We start from the raw sequence: 18848 nt of genomic DNA, 5'->3' as shown, positions 1-18848 counted from the left end.
CTCTGACACCTTCAGGTCATCAGGGGTCAGAAGAGACAACAGGAAGGGGGACTGACAGTGACATGGATGTTGTGTAATCATGGCAAGCTAACTCAGATTTTTTGTTGTTGTTAGAATATGAAAGTTATGGAATTTCAGCAACTAGTGGATCCAGAACACAGAGGGTCTTACTCAACCAGCTATCTGTTGTGTAGTATGTAGTAACTGAAGACCTTACTCAGTAAGAGTCCAGGCTGAAAGGTAAGATGAACGTGACTTTACTGTATGGTGTAGGCATCCATCTTATTCTTCTCCCAGTATGCATTCATTTACATCTTTATTAATAGTCATTAACCTTTCTTATAGCGACACCTTGTGGTGAACCTGGTAAGTGAACACAACAGTAGCGAGTCGGGTTCTTTTGGATTTGACTTTCGTGCTGTAACACACACCGATTCAAGCTGACTATGTTTATATATTGTGAAACAGACACTTAAAATCAATCCATTCTTTTAGAAAGGCTTTAAGGTGTGTGTGTAAAGGATCGAATTGGAACCCGAGTGACCAATAGCATGACCACATTAACCTGCTGTTCTGCTTATCCATCAGAGGATTATTTCAGTCAGACAAAGAAAACAAAGAAAATTGGAGCAAGGTCTTATCAGTATGACTGAAATCACACACTGACAGCTGTATGGATATAGAACATGGCCATAGATTGAGGAGTATCAATACATTTTAGATTGCTCTTGTATTTTGAGAAAACATAATATCACACCTTTAAATGCAAAGATTTGGAATTACAAAACTGATTTGATCAGTGAAAAGGTTATCAGTATAGAATAGTACCTTAACCTCGTAATAAGTGAAATAGTAAAAGCAAAAGCTGCAGATGTATATACTGGTCATACACCTTTCTCCTTCTGGAAGTCATTGGGCCCTCACTCCCCCTGTGGACCCGAGGATGATGAGGGGAGAGAGGGGGTGTGGGGGGTCGATGCCCAGGAGCCGCCGTGTGGACGACTCCCAGTCCCAGCCAAACTCCAGCCTGCTGCACACACACGGGTACTCCCTGTCTGCCCAACACACCCAGTCCACCGCCCTCCTCACCGCCTCCCAGCGCTCACACCTGGGGGAACACAGACAGTAACCATATTTAGTGCATGCGCGCACACACACGCATCGAGAAATGCACCAAACAAAAACAATACATAGATACCCTTATCCAAAGAGAAACACAGACACATGAATCACATGAACTTCCCTCATACTTTCTAGATTGAATGCTTGGGGTGTTATATAGTGGAGCAGAGAGAGGAGACCCACTGTACCTGGGCTGAGGAGGAGAGTGGTCCAGGTCCAGACGGAACAGGCTGAGCAGCAGCTTCCCCTCCTCTAGCCTCCTCACCCTCATCAGCTGCAGCACCAGCAGACTGGCCACCAGCCTCAGGATGTCAGCATGTGCCCTCACACCTGACACACAACAAATCAATTTTTATTTGTCAAATGCGCTGAATACAACAAGTGTAGACCTTACTGTGAAATGCTTACTAACAAGCCCTTCAACAACAATACAGTTAAGAAAATATTTACAAAATAAACTAAAGTAAAACATTTTTTAAAGTAACAATAAATGAGGCTATATTGTATATAGAGGGGGTACCGGTAACGAGTCAATGTGCAGGAGACAGGTTAGTTGAGTAATTTGTAAATGTAGGTAGGGGTAAAGTGAATATGGATAGATAATAAACAGTTAATAGCAGCAGCGTAAAAACAAAGGGGGGGTCAATGTAAACAGTTCGAGTGGCATTTTGATAAATTGTTCAGCAGTCTTATGGCTTGGGGGTAGAGGCTGTTAAGGAGCCTTTTGGACCTAGACTTGGCGGTCTGGTACTGCTTGCCATGCGGTAGCAGAGAGAACAGTCTATGACTTAGGTGACAGGAGTCTTTGACAATTTTTTGGGCCTTCCTCTGACACCGCCTAGTATATAGGTCCTGGATGGCAGGAAGCTTGGCCCCAGTGATATACTGGGCCGTAAGCACTACCCTCTGTAGCGCCTGGATGACACACGCACACAATATTTGTGTAATTTTTCTTACTGCTCAAAAACAGCCTATACTGAATGTTCATAGACTCCCAGACAAACAGTTATCTTGTATCAGTCTGTAGTGTAGCCTACCTAGAGAGCTGATGCCTCTATTCTTCAGGAAGACGTTTGCAAAGTAGTCCACATCCACACCTAGGAGGGAACCCAGGCTGGCAGAGCACTCCCAGTAACCTTCCTGGAACAAACAAAACATGTTGGTAGCCTTTTGGCACAAAATGGCTCCCATTGCTCATTGGCGAATGGTGCCACACATTGGTATCGATGAAGTGAGTTCCCCATACAATGCTTTGAGTATCTGGAAAATCTGTTTCTGAATTCAATCCATGCTCCTGCACTATCAATAAACAATATAATGTATATACAGAGATATGATTAGTTCATATTTTCTATCAATAATAGTATTTTCTATGCAGATGAGACAGGCCTTAAGAAAAGGGAACCTTTGCTGTACTTACCGAGTGCTGGAGGGCAAAAATCTCTGTCCATTTTACTACATCAAGAGTATTCTTCCTGAATTCAAGACCTCCCCTCCTGAAATCAAAACCTACCTCATTAGGATATCACAGAGCTACACATAACAATACATGTCTCCAATAGAGGTCATACACAGACAGACAAAGTGACGGACGAACGGACGTTGACACATACCTTTCACTGTCTCCGACAAGTTTTTGTACGTTTTCTTTTATATCCAGAGGTTTCTGTGCTTGTGGTAGTACATGATGTTGGTGTAGTGTCCTAAGAGAGCTACCAAACTGAGAGGATCCAACTAAGGGCCATAAAGATTGGGTCAGATAGGCGCCATGAGTGGTGGGTAAAAGGGAGTTGAGGTGTCCGCCAGTAAGTGGTGCCTCAAAACTTAACCCCATTGATCTGGCTGAGCCTCCAGGAAGAGTGGGTGTGTTGCCAAACAGCGAGCACAGAGGTGGTCCGCCTGCTGAAGAAGCCTCATATAAACCTGGAATGTAACATGCACTGGCTGTGGCCCCAAACAAAGAGCCGTGAGGTTGGCTGCTTTGAGACCCTGCCCTTCCGCCCCCGAAACCAAACCCTGATGGGGGCACAGAGGCAGGGACAACAGAAGGTTGCCAGTGGTCCATCTCCACTAGTCCACAATCCTTATCCTCAGATAAGCTATTATCCACGGTCCACATTTTGCTAGACTCACACATTGGCAGTTCCACAGGATAGGGCTCTCGGGGTTTGGAAAGTAGCAGGTCCCCACCGGCTCGCAGTTTCGGGAAGGTAGCAGTATGGGAGATAGCCCCAACTCCAGGTCTGGGATGAACTCCCATCTCGTATCTAATCGCTCGAAACTCATTGGAGACAAGACCAGAGGGAGGAGGAAGAGCATCTGAAACTGCGGCAGAGAAAGACTGCAGTCGAAATGGAGGAGGACCAGGAGAACTGAGGACAGAAGCAGGGGGTGGAGGAGGAAGAGCATCTGAAACTGCGTCAGAGAAAGATGGCAGTCGAAGTGGAGGAGGACCAGGAGAAACTGAGGACAGAAGCAGGGGGTGGAGGAGGAAGAGCATCTGAAACTGCGACGAGAAAGACTGCGGTCGAGATGGAGGAGGACCAGGAGAACTGAGACAGAAGGCAGGGGGTGGAGGAGGAAGAGCATCTGAAACTGCGACAGAGAAAGACTGCAGTCGAGATGGAGGAGGACCAGGAGAACTGAGGACAGAAGCACGGGGTGGAGGAGAAAGACCATAAGCAAAAACGTGAGACTTGAACTGAAGAACAGAGGGAGGAGGACGAGGCACATCAGCAACAGAGAGAGACTTCTTCTGTGTCTCTACAGGGTCAAATGCCGGACCGGCACAAACCTTCCTGTGTCTTTCCGCCCGTCTAAAGTCTACCTGTCTACTCTTCCCATGCCTCACTATCTTTGGGAGAGACTGGAAGGTCTCAGACAGCTCAGGGATGAAATCCGTCTCCACAGTTATAGCCAGCATTTTGGTAGCAAGGTATGGGGTGACTGGTATGCATTGGCTACCTGCAATCGTGTGGCGAGTTGGAGAGTAAGAAGAGGACAGAGCCTCACTATGCATGATTACTGAGCCAAGAAGGGGGTGTTCAGATTCCTGAAAACAAAAGTCCTGTAAAACAAAAACAAGAACAGTTCAGTGATTAAACTATGAATTGACAGGAATCATTTTTCTTTATAGTTAACAGCAAGAAAGAAGCAGATCACTACCATGTCATCAAAGCACTCCATCTCTTCATCCGTCACAGCTCCTTCACTCTTCAAAGTCATATCTAGAGGTTTGGACACGGTCACTGGGCTGGCAAAGACCATAGAGTCCATTAAGTCAGAGGAACTACCAAGAGGCACCTTAACCGTAGCACTCTGATTTAGAGATTTGGAACGTAAGTTCCAATTCACAGATCCTTCCCATGATTTGTCATCCACCTGGTGTTGAACCATCGATTCATGCTCCTCCCCCATCCCCCCTAGACAGATATTTCTGCATAAAACATGCCCTGGCCCACCATCCAGCAAGTTTGACATTGAGTCTGATCCCGAGTCCATCCCATCTCTCTCATATTCCTCCTCCTGCCAGCTAAGGTAAGGTAAGAAGTCGACGTCCTCGTCTGAGATCAGTTTGGGAACGTCTGTGAAGCCCACGTCAGGCTGCTCTGAGTCCTGGGAGAGAAAGAACACATCAGAACATTGTATTTTTCTACATTTGTATTGAAGTATTGTCGATGTGTGTGCGCACACACACTAGCGTTTGGCAGACGTACCCTCTCCTCGATGGCAACAAAGCTGGTGAACTGAGACAGGATGGAGAACTCTTTGCTCAGCTCAATGATGAAGGACTTCATTACGGATTTCTTCCCCTTGAGAGAATTGATAATATATATATATAAATAAAACAAAAAACTTTCCATAAACACAGAATAGGTACAGTGTACACACTCCATACTAGGGTTGTCACGATACCAGTACCGCAATACTAGGAAGGAAGGAAGGAAAGGAAACAAAACATGAAGCAGCCTTAATTTCCAGAGGAAAACACTCCTAATGTTGGTAAAAAACAGCCTTATGTTGTCACCCAGAGTCACGTTTCTTTTCCAAGCACACAATATTTTACATAAAGTAGGTTTTTAAAGGAACATTAGCCTGCTTTGTGTTTTCTTTTTTGGTAAGAAAAATCTGGTGTTGTAGTATAGCGATACTGGTTGTGACAACACTACTCCATTCACAATCTAATGTTCCCCCACACCTCGTGTTCAGCCTCGTTGGTGTGAAGACTGCCATCCTCATAGTCTCTGATAACGGCCCTCGCTGTGAGCTTATGAAGGAACTGAAACACGTGCACACACACACAGAGATGTATTACAGGTGTGACTGAGACAGTATAAACAGTAAGGTGAAGTGAGTGTGGTGGTCTCACCGTGCCCCTGGTTTTCTGTAGCTCAGTGGTGGACACCATTGTCTCAATGTTCTGACCACTCAGGTCTCCAAGAAGAGTGGCCTACGGCACCCGACACATGGACAAGTTAGTCTCACAGCGCTTTGTGATCTGGGCATGTCCACACACGCACGCATGCATACAAACACACAAACACGCCTCTGTGACAGTATACCTGTGTACAGTGTGGCACGAAGCCGTAGACCAGGGTGTGGCAGTCAGTGAAGAGTGCGTGGAGCTGAGAGGGGGCCTGGACAGGAGGGGGAGCTGAGGGGTTAAACTGCTGCCACTTCACAGACACAGAGCTGCAGCCTGGAGACACGATGCGCTTCACCTGGCACGCCACCTGAGACACACACAGAAAAACATCTGTTTAAAGGGACAGTTCACCCAAGTTGACCACATGTTATGTGGTTGTGTTGGAACCAAAGATAATATACAGACATCTAAAGACATAGGAAAGGTCGCTGTAAAAGTGTGCTGGTACCTTCTCTCGCCAGGTGTGCTTTGTCTTTGTGTCAAAGAACTCATAGGCCCCCCCCCCTGCCTGGGCCAGGGCCCGCAACATGTGCCGATTAGCTGTTGGGCTGAGGCCGCAGGTGAAGAGGCGGCTGTGCTGGGCATGCTGTCTGACCAGCTGCAGGGTTAGGGCTTGGTTCTGGACGTGACCGTCTGATAGCAGCAGCAGGTTCCTCACGCCCTGCGACGGAGGCAACAGACTCAGGCTGCGCAGGGGCCTCCACAGCTCAGTGCTGCCCCCAACAGGTGGGGAGGACTAACAATAGGGGAAAGGATCATTCAGAAAATGAGAATTTGATCAAGGACAACATTTACATGCACATAATACTCCAATGATTGTGAATATTCCATAAAAATATTCTGAGTGAGCTTTTTATATGCTCAAAAAACTGTATGTTTGCCTAATATTCTAGAGACTAATGATAAAAGATTGTGATTGGCCCCTGGGCCTGTGTCAGCACTCACCATGATGAACTTCTTGGCTGGTTGGAGGGCCTCGACTAGAGGGTTGGCAGAGAGAAAAGCATCCTTCTGGTCTATGAGACAAAAGTATGGGGGAAAAGTTAGTGTCTTACTGTCAAACTCATCCGTCTGAAGTAAGCAACAACAAAAATCCCCCACTAACAAAGCGAATGCAAACGACATGATACATGAAGTTGATTTAGCTCAGTTTGGAGACTGTTTGAATAGGAGCCCACCTGAGCCAAAGGAGATGACGTTGACTCGAATGCTGTGGTGGTCCAGGGTATTAAGAAGCTGCAGGGCGATTCTCCTGGCGTTCTGGAGAGCTTCTCCTCTCATGGACTCAGATGAGTCCAACAGCAGGATCACCTCATTGGAGCCGGACATGGGGCTGGAGGTGGGGCAGGGCTCAAAGTCTGGGTAAAATACCAACATACAGGCCTGGAAGGGGGGGAAACGTAAAGAGATGGATATGATTAGACAGAGAGAAGGAAGGAAAGATAGAGAGATACAGACCAGGCCGTATTTAAGAGAGACAGATGTACAGTATAGAGAGACAGAAGGAGAGATAGACCTGGCTGTCTTTATCTGGGTGTTTCTCCACCCACATCCTGGGTAGGTGGATCTGAGCCAGACTGAAGCAGACCAGGAACCCATCTGGACCCAGAGTCTCACCTGGACATGTCCTCACCACCGCCTTACAGTCGGTCCTCTGGGGTTAACACAACACACACAGTGTTACACACACGCACGGAAGTATGCACATACACTGCTCGGCCTGCTGTGTTACCTTGATCTTGACTTTGTGTGTGAGACAGTGCAGGTTGATGATCTCATTGGGCATCTCAATGGACATGTCCAGACTGAACTCCCTAAGGAGAGACAGACAGACACTACAGGTCAGTATGAGTAGAGAGACAGACAGACACTACAGGTCAGTATGAGGAGAGAGACAGACAGACACTACAGGTCAGTATGAGGAGAGAGACAGACAGACACTACAGGTCAGTTTGAGGAGAGAGACAGACAGACACTACAGGTCAGTATGAGGAGAGAGACAGACAGACACTACAGGTCAGTATGAGGAGAGAGACAAACAGACACTACAGGTCAGTACGAGGAGAGAGACAGACACTACAGGTCAGAACGAGGAGAGACACAGACACTACAGGTCAGAACGAGGAAAGACAGACAGACACTACAGGTCAATATGAGGACAAGGGATCATTAAGTAATGATAAGGATACAGGAATGGTGTACCCATCCATCTACAGAGCTGGTTAAGAGGAACACTCACCCTTGGGAATCCAGGTTGGTCACACACACCTTTTCCAAAGTCACCTACAGACACACACAATGGCACACACATGACGCAAACCTAAACGCATCATTAATAACATATAAAATCAATCAATCTAGTCCCTCCTACCTGAGTCCTCTGGTTGAGCGCTGAGCTCTGTTGCCATGGTGCCACACTACCGGGCAACGAAAAGTTGATCAAGCCCTCCATAATGACCAGCTCGGTGACGAAGGTAACTTTGATAAGGACGGTGGCACCGGCCGGCAGGTTCCCAACGCTGATGGTGAAAACATCCTGAGAGGACGCAAAGATGACATCACCGTCATGACGCAAGACATAAGACTGAAACCACAGATTATTTCAACCATAGGATAATCATTATCTGATTTAAAAGAATGATCTGAAAGCTCAGCATATGACACACTGTCTGTACTAAAGAGAGCATGTTCACGTTTGACACATTCTATTTCCTGTTCAATGTAAAGTGACAAAGTGTGTCTGCAGAGAGGTAAGGAGGTAGGGAGAGACGTACAGGTGCATCCTGGTCCATTAGGTAAGCTCCATGGCCTCTCTCTATGGCCTGTTTATACTCTTTACGCGCCTGCTGCTTCTCCTTCACCTGGGACAGAGGGACACAACACAACAGCTCACAACACAATACTACACATGCATAACTGATCACTGTGTGCTGCTGAGAGGGTGAGGGTGAATTACCTGTCCCATTACATGTTTCCCATTGATGAAGGCCTCAAAGCCACACACAGCAGCAGAATCATCCAATGGGAAGACGTACTTGGCTTCAATGGGGGCGGTGCTCTGATTGGTGTATGTCTGGAAGATGATGACCTGGTAGCCAATAGGAGAGAGGCCTGTTACTTAAGGACTGATGTCCAGTCAAATATGGTACAGTCCAGTATAGTCTAGTTTAGACTGGACTGAAATGGACTAATCTAGTCCAGTCCAGTCGTACCTGGGAGAGCAGATCCATCAGCCTGGCCCTGACATGAACGGCCTGTAGGGGGAGAGGTTGTCCAGAGCAGTCCAACAGGCCTGCAGTCACCTCCTCTAGAGGGTTCTTACAACTCCCAACATCCTCACCACAGGACACTACACACAGGTCATCAATAACAGCCTCAGAACAAGCAAATGTACTTATTTTAGGTCTTGTCTATTTTTTTGCTCTTCAAAAAGGGGCAATCAGCAGTTGTTACATCCATTTGGACTTATAAATTAATTATATGTATAACCTCAAAACATGGTTAAATCTATAATTTTGATATCATGGCTGGCCATGATATAGCATTGGCATAGGGTTACATTCATCCAGCCCATCCAGCCCCATCCATCAGCTTTTTACCAAAACAGGGTTGGAGAGAATGCTTTGTTACTGTTTCTATTGGGTCAGCATTACGTATGGCCCTGAGTTTGGTTGTAAGTTTACAATAAAGATGTATTTAATTGAGTTCTTACGGAGGTCAGACGGAGAGACAGGAAGCGGAAGCTCGGTAGAAGAAGTATCTATGGTGGGCTGGAAGTCCTTCAGCTGGTCCTCCTCCAGTCTGAACTGTACCACATATTGCAGCCTCACCTGCTCCGGGCTGTACACCACATACTCATCATCCTGGAATACACACACATATCAGAAACACAAACACGCAGGGAACCGCACGCACGGACGGAAGCACGCACACAATCTGAACATTACAATGTCAGCATTAGCACTGAACAAACGCAGGTACAGAATTTTTAAAAAGGGTTACGTCAAACTCTGAGGGTTTCTTGGGGGTGTGGCGAACCCCGTGTACACTGTGGTATCCTTCAGGGGAGTGAGTCAGGCTGCTGTCCCTCTTTTGGAGGTCAGTACAGCGCCCCAACGCCACGTCACACACCAGCAGCAACCGACTGCCGTCCGTCACACTGGGCTTAGAGTACTTCAAACTGGTACTGAGGATACACACAGAGAGTATATTGACAATACTTCATACTGCTGCTGATAAACAGAGAATATATTACATTATTTCAAACTAGTGCTGTTCGTATACAAACAGAATATATTTGCAGTGTCTCAATAGAATATATTTGGCATATAATGTTGTCCACTGACCTCATTGCATCACTGAAGTAGATGCCACCGCCCAAGTTCCCAATGTCTGTTCTCTCAATCCCATGGTGCTCCACTCCAACTCTGGGCAGCAACAGACCCCTATAGACAGAATTGGCAACATATCACATCAGTCATGTACAATATGTCAATCATTGGTGTGCGTGTGTGTGCTCACCGAGACAGGATCCCCACAAAGCTGCTGGGGCTGGAGGAGTGGAGGAGGGGCTTAACGTTCCCCAGCTCCTCCCTAAACATCTGTAGCTCTACCCCTCTGTTTACTCTCAGCACCTGCAAGATCTGCACCTGTCTGTAGGAGAGAGATGCAGAGTTAAACACACAAGCACGCACATGCACACACACTGGAGTGTAGGGCATAAAATGAACACCGGCCACCCATGGGTAGATTTAGATACTGGTGTGTAAGAATGTCTATTTCAGCAGCCACGTTGGCGGGTGGTCAATTCGCAGGGCTCTACAATCCGAGCATTACATTCGCAAATAAAAAGTTAAAAGTCAAGTATGAGCATATGTGCGAGTTGGGTTAGAAAAATGCTGCAGTAGCTTTTTTCAAAGTATTTCTGCAGTTTGGTTTCATAACTGCTAATTGCACAAAGAAATAGGAATCCTATATTCTACCGCACGCAGCAAAACTGCCTGGCAGGGGAGCTGTGCTCACTGAGTGAAGTGCTGATAGATACATTTTAGGAGGCGCTGCGCACAGGCATAAAAGTTGGTCTAATTTACTCTAAAGTTTGCAAAGTTAGACTTTGTCCTCATGTTTCTTGGCTATTTACATTGCTTTGTTCACAAGCTGGGTTGTTTTTCAACGTTAGTTTGACTCTGCTGCTTCAACTGATAGCGAAGAGATGCCCTAGTCAGATCCACACACACACACACAGACGTAATGACTCGAGTGGCCCCATTACCACAGTAACCTCCCGCTCTTAAAAGGGCAGCTGAACATTTTGTCTCAGGTCACAAAAAAATGTAATGAAATTGAGCAATATACCACATTGCTTCTTAAGGTGAATGCACCAATTTGTAAGTCGCTCTGGATAAGAGCGTCTGCTAAATGACTTAAATGTAAATGTACCAATACATTAATTGCTATAGAAGCATTACAAAGCATGGTCATCTTGTAAGAGGTTCACCTAGGGGTCATGATAGGGGCTGTACCAAATGTTTGATGTATTATAATAATTGATTATGCTTATATTGTATTAATAGAAGGGGAGGAGTTATAAGACCCCTCCCTCCTTACATTTATAGTGTCCTAGACTACAGATTAACAATATATATACATTATGAGGTTTAATATGGTTCCACAGTATGTTTCTAGTCTCTCTGCTTATTACGAAGAAACTGTCTGAGAAATGTGTGCCTGTGAAGACAGAATTCTGCAGGGGAGTGTAAGAGATAAGAGATTAGTCAGACATTCCACTATAAATCAACTTGGACATTTACTGCTAAGCTTTTAGATAGCTATATAAACAAGAGTTTTAGTGTTGTGTAGGCATGGTTTTGGTCTCATAAGTAGAAGATAATGACGTAGGCAGTGACATCACTAGGGCTGGACATCGGGTTGAATAAAATAAAAAGCTTTTCTTTGATGCAGAATTTACTCGGAAACATGCGTTATGTTCCTGTTGTCAACTTCTGTCAGCAATTGCATTAATAAAGGTTTTTGAATGATTTAATTAAAGATAGTCATAATGCTAATTTCAACAATGAGCGACAAGGAAACAAACAATCTGTTTTTGGTGTGTTTTTTAAATGTAATTATGGATGTGACTGAAATATTTGTTCATCTACCTGCCACAGTGGCTGGTGGACCAAAAAGTACATTTTAGGCCCCGTTGGAGTGGGTCAGTACCTGTCGTGTAGAAGTTCAGTGACATACAGAAATTCAGGACCAGGGGAAACTCTTTCAATGCTGCACCTCAGGGCGCGGTACTTCCCCAGACAGGAAGGGATGGGGCTTCTCAGTGTTGCCTCGCTCACATTCAGCACGTCTCTGATCAACTACAATAAAGATCCATGTTAGTGTTCATTTAATTGTGTTTTGATATATATATATATATATACAGTGGGGAGAACAAGTATTTGATACACTGACGATTTTGCAGGTTTTCCTACTTACAAAGCATGTAGAAGTCTGTAATTTTTATCATAGGTACACTTCAACTGTGAGAGATGGAATCTAAAACCCAGAAAATCACATTGTATGATTTTTAAGTAATTAATTTGCATTTTATTGCATGACATGCTTTGTAAGTAGGAAAACCTGCAAAATCGACAGTGTATCAAATACTTGTTCTCCCCACTGTATATACAGTATATCACAAAAGTGAGTACACCCCTCACATTTTTGTAAATATTTGAGTATATCTTTATGTGACAACACTGAAGAAATGACACTTTGTTACAATGTAAAGTAGTGAGTGTACAGCTTGTATAACAGTGTAAATTTGCTGTCCCCTCAAAATAACTCAACACACAGCCATTAATGTCTAAACCGCTGGCAACAAACGTGAGTACACCCCTAAGAGAAAATGTCCAAATTGGGCCCAAAGTGTCAATATTGTGTGTGGCCACCATCATTTTCCAGCACTGCCTTAACCCTCTTGAGCATGGAGTTCACCAGAGCTTCACAGGTTGCCACTGGAGTCCTCTTCCACTCCTCCATGACGACATCACAGAGCTGGTGGATGTTAAGAGACCTTGCACCTTCCATTTGAGGATGCCCCACAGATGCTCAATAGGGTTTAGATCTGGAGACATGCTTGGCCAGTCCATCACCTTTACCCTCAGCTTCTTTAGCAAGGCAGTGGTCGTCAGTGGAGGTGTGTTTGGGGTCATTATCATGTTGGAATACTGCCCTGCGGCCCAGTCTCCGAAGGGAGGGGATCATGCTCTGCTTCAGTATGTCACAGTACATGTTGGCATTCATGGTTAATGAACTGTAGCTCCCCAGTGCCGGCAGCACTCATGCAGCCCCAGACCATGACACTCCCACCACCATGCTTGACTGTAGGCAAGACACACTTGTCTTTGTACTCCTCACCTGGTTGCCACCACACACGCTTGACACCATCTGAACCAAATAAGTTTATCTTGGTCTCATCAGACCACAGGACATGGTTCCAGTAATCCATGTCCTTAGTCTGCTTGTCTTCAGCAAACTGTTTGCGGGCTTTCTTGTGCATCATCTTTAGAAGAGGCTTCCTTCTGGGACGACAGCCTTGCAGACCAATTTGATGCAGTGTACGGCGTATGGTCTGAGCACTGACAGGCTGACCCCCCACACCTTCAGCAATGCTGGCAGCACTCATACGTCTATTTCACAAAGACAACCTCTGGATATGACGCTGAGCACGTGCACTCAACTTCTTTGGTCGACCATGGCGAGGCCTGTTCTGAGTGGAACCTGTCCAGTTAAACCGCTGTATGGTCTTGGCCACCGTGCTGCAGCTCAGTTTCAGGGTCTTGGCAATCTTCTTATAGCCCAGGCCATCTTTATGTAGAGCAACAATTCTTTTTTTCAGATCCTCAGAGAGTTCTTTGCCATGAGGTGCCATGTTGAACTTCCAGTGAACAGTCAGTATGAGGGAGTGTGAGAGCGATGACACCAAATTTAACACACCTGCTCCCCATTCACACCTGAGACCTTGTAACACTAACGAGTCACATGACACCAGAGAGGGAAAATGGCTAATTGGGCCCAATTTGGACATTTTCACTTAGGGGTGTACTCACTTTTGTTGCCAGCGGTTTAGACATTAATGGCTGTGTGTTGAGTTATTTTGAGGGGACAGCAAATTTACACTGTTATACAAGCTGTACACTSACTACTTTACATTGTAGCAAAGTGTCATTTCTTCAGTGTTGTCACATGAAAAGATATACTCAAATATTTACAAAAATGTGAGGGGTGTACTCACTTTTGTGATATACTGTAAATATATATAGATGTAATATATATAAATACACACACACACATGATATAGGCTAGGACTATAGATATGTAGAGGGGAGAAAGTCAATAAGTGGTTGGGTTGGGATTGGATCCCATGTCATTTAAACTGTGTTCATTCTGCTAAAAAATAACATAGTGTTACCTGGCAGAGGTCCAGTTGCGATGAGATGAGTTTAGTGTGGAGAGGGAGATGGGACAGATCAGTTTTGTGTGGCAGGAGGGTGTAGACCTCCTCCATCAGAGAAGCCACCTCAGTGTCTGGCCCCTCCCCCTGTCTCGCCCTCAGCTTCCTCTGGACCTGTAGCAGCAGCCCCTCAGCCCTGCTCACCTACACAACAACGATACAGCTTCAATGAGCACAAGTACTCAGAGACCAACAGAAAGACAGACTAATACAGTATGCATCATGAACACTGCGAGCCAACCACAGCTCACTTACATCGTTGAGACTGAGGCTGGTGATTGGAACCTTGAGGACATTGTCCAGACAACCAAGGGCCTCTGCCCAGAGCAGCTCCACGAACACACCCACTTCCTGTGATAGGCTGATGCAACTCAGCTTCTCCTCCAGCAGCAGCTATCAATCACACAAGACATGTCAATCAACCCCTGACTGGCACCCACAGCACTGATTACTGTAGTGCTGTACAGAATCACATAGAATCCAAATCTTACAGTGGAGTGCCAACATCTATTAGAGTATTTCTCAGGTGATGGGTAAAAAAGGGCAAATCTGATATAATATGTTGTGTCTGTCTGTATTTTTAAGAAACTATGTGTCTATACATAAGGGGGAGTGTCTGACCTGATGCAGGATGGCAGAGCCCAGATCCGGAGCCTCTGGAGGGAGGGTGGTCCTCAGTGTGAGTCCTCTGACCTGCAGCTCCTTCCTGAGAGTCTGGTAGACCTCCACAGCCTCCTCTGACATGGAGAGGAACACCTGCTTGTCCTGCACAGCTGCTGACTGACAGACAGACAAGACAGCAGACCAAACAGGTAGTAGGGATAGTCCACCCAAATAGGGATAGTTCATCCTAATGACATAATAACTAGCCAAGAATCCATGGATCCTGTGAATCAGTGACCAAAGACATGAGCTCACCTTAGCACCATGGTCCTCTCTCCAGTACCTCACCACACGGAACTGCTGCTGTCCCCCCTCTGTGCTGCCACTCTGCAGCTCCAACACCGACCATGTGCTGCTGTTAGCCTGGAAAACACATAGGTACACACACTGCATAGTATGATACACATATATATGTGTATGTATATGTGTATACAGTTTAAGTCAGAAGTTTACATACACCTTAGCCAAATACATTGCAACTCCCCTCCAAGTCTCCGACCACTACCTTGTATCCTTTTCCCTCTCGCTCTCATCCAACACTTCCCACACTGCCCCTACTCGGATGGTATCGCGCCGTCCCAACCTTCGCTCTCTCTCCCCCGCTACTCTCTCCTCTTCCATCCTATCATCTCTTCCCTCTGCTCAAACCTTCTCCAACCTTTCTCCTGATTCTGCCTCCTCAACCTCTCCTCCCTTTCTGCATCCTTTGACTCTCTATGTCCCCTATCCTCCAGGCCGGCTCGGGTCCCCCCTCCTGCTCCGTGGCTCGATGACTCATTGCGAGCTCACAGAACAGGGCTCCGGCAGCGCGAGCGGAAATGGAGGAAAACTCGCCTCCCTGCGGACCTGGCATCCTTTCACTCCCTCCTCTCTACATTCTCCTCTTCTGTCTCTCTGCTAAAGCCAATTTCTACCACTCATAATTCCAAGCATCTGCCTCTAACCCTAGGAAGCTCTTTGCCACCTTCTCCTCCCTCCTGAATCCTCCTCCCCCTCCTCCCCCCTCCTCCCTCTCTGCGGATGACTTCGTCAACCATTTTGAAAAGAAGGTCGACGACATCCGATCCTCGTTTGCTAAGTCAAACGACACCGCTGGTTCTGCTCACACTGCCCTACCCTGTGCTTTGACCTCTTTCTCCCCCTCTCTCTCCAGATGAAATCTCGCGTCTTGTGACGGCCGGCCGCCCAACAACCTGCCCGCTTGACCCTATCCCCTCCTCTCTTCTCCAGACCATTTCCGGAGACCTTCTCCCTTACCTCACCTCGCTCATCAACTCATCCTTGACCGCTGCTACGTCCCTTCCGTCTTCAAGAGAGCGAGAGTTGCCCCTTCTGAAAAAACCTACACTCGATCCCTCCGATGTCAATAACTACAGACCAGTATCCCTTCTTTCTTTTCTCTCCAAAACTCTTGAACGTGCCGTCCTTGGCCAGCTCTCCTGCTATCTCTCTCAGAATGACCTTCTTGATCCAAATCAGTCAGGTTTCAAGACTAGTCATTCAACTGAGACTGCTCTTCTCTGTGTCACGGAGGCGCTCCGCACTGCTAAAGCTAACTTCTCTCTCTCTGCTCTCATCCTTCTAGACCTATCGGCTGCCTTTGATACTGTGAACCATCAGATCCTCCTCTCCACCCTCTCCGAGTTGGGCATCTCCGGCCGGGCCCACGCTTGGATTGCGTCCTACCTGACAGGTCGCTCCTACCAGGTGGCGTGGCGAGAATCTGTCTCCGCACCACGTGCTCTCACCACTGGTGCTCCCCAGGGCTCTGTTCTAGGCCCTCTCCTATTCTCGCTATACACCAAGTCACTTGGCTCTGTCATATCCTCACATGGTCTCTCCTATCATTGCTATGCAGACGACACACAATTAATCTTCTCCTTTCCCCCTCTGATAACCAGGTGGTGAATCGCATCTCTGCATGTCTGGCAGACATATCAGTGTGGATGACGGGATCACCACCTCAAGCTGAACCTCGGCAAGACGGAGCTGCTCTTCCTCCCGGGGAAGGACTGCCCGTTCCATGATCTCGCCATCACGGTTGACAACTCCATTGTGTCCTCCTCCCAGAGTGCTAAGAACCTTGGCGTGATCCTGGACAACACCTGTCGTTCTCAACTAACATCAAGCGGTGACCCGTTCCTGTAGGTTCATGCTCTACAACATTCGCAGAGTACGACCCTGCCTCACGCAGGAAGCGGCGCAGGTCCTAATCCAGGCACTTGTCATCTCCCGTCTGGATTACTGCAACTCGCTGTTGGCTGGGCTCCCTGCCTGTGCCATTAAACCCCTACAACTCATCCAGAACGCCGCAGCCCGTCTGTGTTCAACTTTCCCAAGTTCTCTCACGTCACCCCGCTCCTCCGCTCTCTCCACTGGCTTTCAGTTGAAGCTCGCATCCGCTACAAGACCATGGTGCTTGCCTACGGAGCTGTGAGGGGAACGGCACCTCCGTACCTTCAGGCTCTGATCAGGCCCTACACCCAAAACAAGGGCACTGCGTTCATCCACCTCTGGCCTGCTCGCCTCCCTACCTCTGAGGAAGTACAGTTCCCGCTCAGCCCATCAAAAACTGTTCGCTGCTCTGGCACCCCAATGGTGGAACAAACTCCCTCACGACGCCAGGTCAGCGGAGTCAATCACCACCTTCCGGAGACACCTGAAACCCCACCTCTTTAAGGAATACCTTAGGATAGGATAAAGTAATCCTTCTACCCACCCCCCCCCCCCCCCCCCTTAAAAGAGTTAGATGCCACTATTGTAAAGTGGTTGTTCCACTGGATATCATAAGGTGAATGCACCAATTGTAAGTCGCTCTGGATAAGAGCGTCTGCCTCAAATGACTTAAATGTAATGTAAATGTAACTCAGTTTCACAATTCCTGACATTTAATCTTAGTAAAAATTCGACAACCTGTTTCCTCCAGCATCCAGCATCTTCACAAGGTCCTTTGCTGTTGTTCTGGGATTGATTTGCACTTTTCACACCAAAGTACGTTCATCTCTAGGAGACAGAACGCATCTCCTTCCTGAGTGGTATGACGGACGCATGGTCCCATGGTGTTTATACTTGCGTACTATTGTTTGAACAGATGAACGTGGTACCTTCAGGCGTTTGGAAATTGCTCCCAAGGATGAACCAGACTTGTGGAGGTATACAATTGTTTTTCTGAGGTCTTGGCTGATTTATTTTGATTTTCCAATGATGTCAAGCAAAGAGGCCCTGAGTTTGAAGGTAGGCCTTGAAATACATCCACAGGTACACCTCCAACCGACTCAAATGATGTCATTTAGCCTATCAGAAGTTTCTAAAGCCATGACATCATTTTCTGGAATTTTACAAGCTGTTTAAAGGCAGTCAACTTAGTGTATGTAAACTTTTGACCCATTGGAATTGTGTATAAGTGAAATAATCTGTCTGTAAACAATTGTTGGAAAAATAACTTGTGTCATGCACAAAGTAGATGTCCTAACCGACTTGCCAAAACTTTAGTTTGTTAACAAGAAATTTGTGGAGTGGTTGAAAAACGAGTTTTAATGACTTCAACCTAAGTGTAAGTAAACTTCCGACTTCAACTGTATGTATATACAGTGGGGAGAACAAGTATTTGATACACTGCCGATTTTGCAGGTTTTCCTACTTACAAAGCATGTAGAGGTCTGTAATTTTTATCATAGGTACACTTCAACTGTGAGAGATGGAATCTAAAACAAAAATCCAGAAAATCACATTGTATGATTTTTCAGTAATTAATTTGCATTTTATTGCATGACATAAGTATTTGATACATCAGAAAGGCAGAACTTTATATTTGGTACAGAAACCTTTGTTTGCAATTACAGAGATCATACGTTTCCTGTAGATCTTGACCAGGTTTGCACACACTTTAGCAGGGATTTTGGCCCACTCCTCCATACAGACCTTCTCCAGATCCTTCAGGTTTCGGGGCTGTCGCTGGGCAATACGGACTTTCAGCTCCCTCCAAAGAATTTCTATTGGGTTCAGGTCTGGAGACTGGCTAGGCCACTCCAGGACCTTGAGATGCTTCTTACGGAGCCAGTTGGAGTCTGTTTGATTGAGTGTGTGGACAGGTTGTCTTTTATACAGGTAACGAGTTCAAACAGGTGCAGT

At 46.4% G+C, this 18848-nt stretch overlaps 1 protein-coding gene across 3 annotated transcripts in view; it reads right to left on the bottom strand.

Moving 5' to 3' along the window:
• Positions 1–241: 241 nt before the first annotated feature.
• The window catches only part of parp4 (poly (ADP-ribose) polymerase family, member 4), a 40866-nt gene continuing 22259 nt past the window's right edge, over positions 242–18848 (bottom strand). For all 3 annotated transcript variants that reach the window (XM_023981330.2, XM_023981331.2, XM_023981332.2), the window contains exons 6-34: positions 14973–15080; positions 14676–14834; positions 14310–14447; positions 14013–14198; positions 11768–11916; positions 10070–10201; positions 9895–9993; positions 9551–9734; positions 9261–9411; positions 8761–8897; positions 8505–8636; positions 8323–8409; positions 7920–8084; positions 7788–7831; positions 7281–7362; positions 7065–7202; positions 6727–6931; positions 6494–6564; positions 5997–6284; positions 5685–5855; positions 5492–5572; positions 5321–5401; positions 4839–4934; positions 4288–4737; positions 2736–4189; positions 2543–2618; positions 2160–2262; positions 1311–1452; positions 242–1108 (exon numbers count right to left, since the gene is read on the bottom strand). In XM_023981330.2, the coding sequence (XP_023837098.1) occupies positions 910–1108; positions 1311–1452; positions 2160–2262; positions 2543–2618; positions 2736–4189; positions 4288–4737; positions 4839–4934; positions 5321–5401; positions 5492–5572; positions 5685–5855; positions 5997–6284; positions 6494–6564; positions 6727–6931; positions 7065–7202; positions 7281–7362; positions 7788–7831; positions 7920–8084; positions 8323–8409; positions 8505–8636; positions 8761–8897; positions 9261–9411; positions 9551–9734; positions 9895–9993; positions 10070–10201; positions 11768–11916; positions 14013–14198; positions 14310–14447; positions 14676–14834; positions 14973–15080 (5508 nt within the window). In that variant the 3' untranslated portion in view covers positions 242–909. The remainder of the gene's footprint in view (positions 1109–1310; positions 1453–2159; positions 2263–2542; positions 2619–2735; positions 4190–4287; positions 4738–4838; positions 4935–5320; positions 5402–5491; positions 5573–5684; positions 5856–5996; positions 6285–6493; positions 6565–6726; positions 6932–7064; positions 7203–7280; positions 7363–7787; positions 7832–7919; positions 8085–8322; positions 8410–8504; positions 8637–8760; positions 8898–9260; positions 9412–9550; positions 9735–9894; positions 9994–10069; positions 10202–11767; positions 11917–14012; positions 14199–14309; positions 14448–14675; positions 14835–14972; positions 15081–18848) is intronic.

Source organism: Salvelinus sp. IW2-2015, linkage group LG36 (assembly GCF_002910315.2).
Source record: "Salvelinus sp. IW2-2015 linkage group LG36, ASM291031v2, whole genome shotgun sequence".
Taxonomy (NCBI): Eukaryota; Metazoa; Chordata; class Actinopteri; order Salmoniformes; family Salmonidae; genus Salvelinus; species Salvelinus sp. IW2-2015.
The sequence above is the reverse complement of the archived record's forward strand: the minus strand, read 5'-3'. Positions and strand labels throughout refer to the sequence as shown.